This window comes from Agelaius phoeniceus, chromosome 2 (assembly GCF_051311805.1).
Source record: "Agelaius phoeniceus isolate bAgePho1 chromosome 2, bAgePho1.hap1, whole genome shotgun sequence".
Lineage (NCBI taxonomy): Eukaryota > Metazoa > Chordata > Aves > Passeriformes > Icteridae > Agelaius > Agelaius phoeniceus.
Genome location: NC_135266.1, coordinates 91442829 through 91449259, shown reverse-complemented (window position 1 = coordinate 91449259; position 6431 = coordinate 91442829). Strand labels below are relative to the sequence as shown.

The window sequence follows — 6431 nt, the reverse complement described above, 5'->3', positions numbered from 1 at the left end:
CTGGTGCTGCTGACGACTTTAGCCTTAGCTTGTGTCATCTTTGGTAATTTCCATTTGACACAAACTACTTTCAAACTACTTTCCTGAAGTAACTCTACCTCACTAAAAAAAAGAACAATGGCAACTAATATCTTTTTTGCCTGCAACAATAGAAAAGCTGTGTCTCATTTCAGGTGAAAGGATTGCTGATAATCATTAATACATTGTTATTTCTGTCTAGTTTGTGTCTGTGTGAATGGACAGAAAAACAGAGTCTAGGAATGGATCTAGGAAGCACAAACAGAAGCTCTGATTTGTCTTTTTTTTTTTTATATCCTACCTCCAGTTTCTTTGGAGAAGAAAAGCCCTAAGATGGCAGGCAAAGGAAGCAGTGGAGCAGACTCCATGTCCTGCAGTGTCCTGAACTGGGAGCAGGTCAGCCGTCTGCATGAGGTTCTCACAGAGGTGGTTCCCATCCATGGCCGGGGGAACTTCCCGACGCTGCAGATAACGCTGAAGGACATTGTCCAGACGGTTCGGAGCCGGCTGAGCGAGGCGGGCATCGTGGTCCACGATGTCCGTCTGAACGGCTCTGCAGCTGGTCACGTCCTGGTCAAGGATAATGGGCTGGGATGCAAAGACCTCGATCTCATTTTTCAAGTTTCTCTTCCAAGTGAGGCAGAGTTTCAGTTAGTCCGAGATGTGGTCTTGCGATCCCTCTTGAATTTCCTGCCGGAAGGAGTGAGCAAGCTGAAAATCAGTCCCGTGACACTGAAGGAAGCCTACATCCAGAAGCTGGTCAAAGTGTGCACGGAGACTGACCGCTGGAGCTTGATATCGCTTTCCAACAAGCATGGCAAAAACGTGGAGCTTAAGTTTGTGGACTGCATTCGGCGGCAGTTTGAGTTCAGCGTGGACTCGTTCCAGATCATTCTGGACTCCCTGCTCTTTTACTATAACTACTCAGAAACCCCCATGTCAGAGCACTTCCACCCAACTGTGATTGGGGAGAGCATGTATGGAGACTTTGAAGCAGCTTTTGATCACCTCCAGAACAAGCTGATAGCTACCAAAAATCCTGAGGAGATCCGAGGTGGTGGGCTGCTGAAGTACAGCAACCTCTTGGTACGAGACTTCAGGCCCATGGATAAGGACGAGATCAAAACGCTGGAGCGCTACATGTGCTCCCGGTTCTTCATAGACTTCCCAGACATCCTGGATCAGCAGCGCAAGCTGGAGACCTACCTCCAGAACCACTTCTCCAAAGAAGAGAGGAGCAAGTACGACTACCTCATGATTCTGCGCCGGGTGGTGAATGAGAGCACCGTCTGCCTCATGGGGCACGAGCGGAGGCAGACTCTCAATTTGATTTCTCTGCTGGCACTCAAGGTGCTGGCAGAACAGAATGTCATCCCTAATGCCACTAATGTGACCTGTTACTACCAGCCAGCACCTTATGTCAGCGATGCAAACTTCAGTAACTACTACCTGGCAAGTGCCCCTGTGCTGTACAGCCAGTCCTACCCCACCTGGTTGCCTTGCAATTGATCGCTCCCCTCGAGTGCTCCTGGCTGGAGACTGCTGAAAGCCAAGAGTATAAATATAGACAATTAATAAGTGTCAGTTGGATGTTCTCTAATGGAAACGTGACTGTATCAGACTGTCCATTTCCTGGTGTGCAGTGGGATTATGCAGCCAGGTGACCTGCTATGAATCTTTAAGAGTATCTCTACAAATGCCAAAAAGCCTTATTACCTCTTCATGGGGAGAAGAGAACCAGCAGCCAGACGTTAAGAGGAGCAGTTAAGAAACTTTGTACTAGCTCTGGAAGGGGGTTGTTAACATGGGATCTAAGTGGAGTATGCAGTAAACTGGGTTGGTTAATTGACTGTAAAATGCCTTAAGCAGAAGCTGCTCCTGGAGTAGCAGCAAAACTCTGCTTTCTATTTCCTAACCTCATTACTCTTCCTCAGTCCAAGTTCTGGCCAAATTTCTCTTGAACTAATTGTGCCAAGACTGGGCTCATGTTATGCTTGGGTCACTTTCACTTTGTGTCTGTGTGAGCTGGTAGCAGTATGGATACTGTCTGTCTTGTAGAGGACATGAATGTTGTTTCCTGTAGTGCCTATAGCTATGTGGTCCTGCCTTGAGTTCAAGATTAATTTTTTGGAAGTTGAAGATAGATAGTTTAGTAAGTCTATTCACAAAGCATAAGCTGGTTAAATTTTTCTTGACTACAAAAACTTGGAAGGTGGCCTTTCTAAAAACATACCAAAACATAATCTAAAACTTGGTAATGTAAAAAGTCCTTGAAATGAGGAATTGAAGCTTTAAATAGAATTGGAGCCACAGTTTGAACAGTTAACTTGGAAAAATATTTTTGAGTCCAGCATAAAGCTAAAGCTTTTCTGACTATCTTTCAAAACAATTTTGGCACAGTTGGAAAGTAGCACAGCTCTTACTTTGGGGTTTGACCAGATTTTCTTCCTCACAGGTCTGCAGCAAAACCACCCCAAACCCTAAAGAAAAATCCCAGGTCACTATAAGTTGCAGGATTATGTGCACTCCTGCCACAGTACAAATTCTGAAAGTGCCTCCTAAAATGAATTTCTTATTGTACAACCTCAGGCTGGTCCTGGAGGTTTGCCTTTCTGTCACCACTGAGCTTACTGGGTTATCACTATCACCTAGTCACTGCATGAGACAGCATTTCGAGTGGTTAAGGTAAAATTCTTCCTTTTTACTGCTCTTAACCCTTGCTTGAAGAGGTGTACAAACCCTGAGCAGAGCTCTCCACAGAAGTTCTATGTGTTGAAAGTCTGGGCCTGAGTTCAGAATAGTCTCTGGAAGAGTATGCACTCCCTTGGGGGTAGGTACAGAGGGCTGATCTTCCTCAAGGGTGTGTGCTGAACTTGCTGCTTTCAGACTCCTGGGCTTTATAAGGAAGGTTAAAAATTCCTCTGTTATTTATGTAGTGGTGTTATTAATGGGATGATTTTCACTGAATTACAATAGTAAAATACATATAGCAATGATCTTGAGTTTCTTTTGTTTAACCAGAGATGTAGACTAGAAAGGCAAATCTTAGAGCTATTTATTATGTGCTGGTGCAATGTTCAAAAATGCTTGTTCACTGAATCTTTTTTATTACTTCTTTAACTATTTATTACTGTTTCTGCAAGCTTGTAAGACCAAAGTGCCTGATCCAACAAATGGTTAAGGCTTAGAAGGTAAAGCAGATGGAACACCAATGTTCGGTTGCCATTCAAGGTGGAAAACAGCAGCAGTGCTGTACTTAAATGATGGTAAAAATGGCCTGCTCCTCATCAGACCAAGAAGTTCTTTCCACTTTTCATAACTACTTCATAAAGACTGTCTCAACAGAGCAGTGAGGCTACTTCTCTGTTCAGACTCCATTTAGCTTAGGAAGGCAGGGTGGGATGCAGTCTACCAAGTGGACTGTATGTAGCTAAGCAGGCTTTAGCTTGATTTCCTGAACAGTTTTGATAGCAACTTTGGTAGCAAAAAGGCAAATAATTTGGTGGATTATATTCTATGTTTTTTTTCATTAAAGGCTTCCTGATTAGTCAGCCAAAGTAGCTAAATTTGAAAGCAAACCCAGCCTTTTTCATTAACTGTGGCTTGGACTTAGTGTGGTTTACAGACAAGACATCTGTCATTCAAGACTTTGACTTTTTAAAAACTAACATGATGCCAGTGTTGTCATGTGTGTTAAACTTAGTGCAAGCTTACTGCTGGAATGCAATGCTAGGCAAGAATAACTCCTGCATGGAAAGCAATACTTGGCCTAGTATAGAGTGTCACTATAAAGAAGACTTAAGAGTTTGTAATTGCTGTCCTCTCTTGCATAGATGTTTTTGAAGCCAGCCTATGCTATAGCCATTGCAGAAGTGAACAGGTGCCTAGAGGGGCTCAGACTCTGGTATCTGCCTTCTCTGTGGTGTCATGGATGATCTTTAGGAACTGGTTTTGTGCATTGGCTCGCATGGAAGTGGTGAGATGCTTGGAAGGAGTCCTCACAAGCTGGAAACACAGACTTGTTTTATTAGTCTTTAATGCCTTGGCTGCTGGACATCAGGCCAGGTGCATCTCCTGGAAAAGGAAATGCTAGAGAATGAAAAAAGGCTGAATTGGATTCCTAGTGAGATAGAGCTATGGAGAAGTTAAGTTTCATGCCATAACTATTGTGCTTTTGCTGATGTAACTTGATGCTGAGGCCTCTGAGGAAGCTCCACATTGAATTGCTGCTCTCTGAACAGCTGAGTGCCTGGGTTTGAGCTTTGCAGGACTCTTGTGTTCCCTGTCTGGTTGTTAGGATGCTCTGGCATGTGGGAAATACAGATGCTTTATAACCTGGCTCTTAGATAGGAAACCCTCAAATGGTTAAATTGTATCCTGAAGCTGCACACTACCTGCTGCATTGACCCTGGAGTACCAGGGATTGCTGGGGCACTGCTCGTCCCATTGCCTTCCAAATAATCCAGGCTTGGCAGGTAGAGCTGGTGTACTTGGTAGCTTTTCATCACTGTGCTGCAAGTGCTACCCCTTTCTGTTCTGGGTGGTGCTGGCAGCTTGATGGTGCAAGTGGCAGTGGCTCAATTTGCTGTGGGTTAGCTGGTTTGAGTTCAGGTTTATGGTGACCCCTCTTGCAAGGGGTAATTTGAGAATGAGCACTAGGTAAAAGTGATGACCCTGGGCCAAGTCTAGGATGCCTGCTTGGTTCAGTCACCCCTCTGCACTAATGATGCCTCTGCTCTAATAAATCTCTTCTAACCTCTTGTGTGTCATGTGGAGCTTAGAGAGAGACTACTGTGCTTCAGACTGTTACCTGATACATTCCCTCTGGGCAGTGGCATTAAAACAAAGCTGCAATAGCACTCAGTGCATCATTCCTCAGGATCAAGCTTCTACCAACTAGGCTGTGGTGTAAAATAGCTGGTTTCTTCGTGTAGCTTGTAAGCACTGCTAGACAAAGCCAGTCTGGGGTTAAGCACCCGTTGACAACATTTATTGCCAAGTTCCCCTTGACTTGCAGTTTATTGTTGTGACTTCCTCACTGTAAGATAGACTTTTTTAATTGATGGAGATGCTACCAAAGAGACCTGGTAGAAGACTGTGTTTTAGTCAGTTTGGTAAAATCCCTGTGCTGATCCATGGTCACTGTGACAAGTTGTAAGCTTAAGCATAGTTTGTGCTTACTCTGCTAAAGATTGAATTATTGCTGTGTTTGTCCTCAGCTCAGTCAGTCAATCACTGAGTTGGGGGTTTAAGACTACTGCTTGCTTCTGAATAACCATTTTTCAAAAGATATTCATGCTTTCACTTAATCATCTCCTCTACAGAGCAGTAGGTAGTACTTAAATCTAGTCCAAATCTTGTCATGGGCTGTGAGGCATTAGGCACATGGTAATCTAAAACTTTTTATTGAAACTTAAAGATCCATATTTTGGACTTGAGTTCTGGGGTTAAGCATTCGGTATGTGCCTAGGCTTTGTGGGTTCCCAATTCCTAGAATAACCACTGATGTTAGTAGTGATCTCTGCATGTCACTAGATGAGTAGTTGGGGAAAGGCCTCTTAGAAGAGAACCTGGACAAATTGCCTTAATCCTAAACTGTCAGTGTACTGATGGTACGTGTTTCCCATTCCTCTCACTCAACTCAGTCAGGATTCTGTAGTTGTTAGGCACAGGAATGAGCAGTAACTGACCACAGCCACCAGCAGCTTGGTCTAATTTGGGCATTGGGGTAGCCAAATGAATAATAAAACTTCTAGTCCTCACATCTAAGTCTTGTTCAATTGTTTCTTGCGTACAGTTAAGTGTATTTCATAAATGTTCTTTATTTACAGTGAAGCCAGATATAGAGTGGGATGTTGGTCTGTAGTAGAAACTTTGGGGGGAATGGTTGGAGCACTCTGGATTTTCTCACTTACATGTCTGGATTGGGCTTGTCTCTCTGAATAAAACTGCACTTCCCATTGAAATTTAGAAGGCCTTTTTTCCTATGTTTCTTATTTTTTACTATTAAAAAAAGTAAGCTCTTGGAAAACCTGTCATCTCTTTGGAAGAAGTGAAGTTTTTTTGTTTGTTTGTTTGTTTTTGGGGTGTTTCTTTGGTTGGTTGGTTGGTTTTTTTTTGTTTTTTTTTTTTTTTTTCTCCCCCTCCCTCTTTTAGCTGGAAAAACAGAGTACTAGAAATATTTGGACTTGTGATGAGCCCAAATGTGAGATTGGTCACAGTAACTTTGTCTACTGTTCTGCACTGTGGTGTTCACTTGTCATCCTTGGAAATTGGGGTTTGGACCTTAATGAACCTTGCTGAAATTCTTGTGCAAATAAACTTATGCTAAACCACTCTTGCCTCAAGCTATTTCTGCATCTAAATAATGCTGACAAAGTATGTGTAGAGCTTATTGAACAATGGATGTGCAG

The 6431-nt window shown here is 43.2% G+C and overlaps 1 protein-coding gene across 1 annotated transcript; it reads left to right on the top strand.

Annotated features, from left to right (window-relative positions):
- Positions 1–334: 334 nt before the first annotated feature.
- TENT5C (terminal nucleotidyltransferase 5C) lies at positions 335–6128 on the top strand. Its single transcript, XM_077174245.1, has one exon. The coding sequence runs from the start codon at positions 352–354 to the stop codon at positions 1525–1527; it is 1176 nt and encodes a 391-aa protein (XP_077030360.1). The 5' UTR covers positions 335–351; the 3' UTR covers positions 1528–6128.
- Positions 6129–6431: the final 303 nt, after the last annotated feature.

Coding starts and splice junctions, on each gene's coding strand:
- TENT5C (XM_077174245.1), top strand. CDS start 352: ATGGCAGGCAAAGGAAGCAGTGGAGCAGACTCCATGTCCTGCAGTGTC.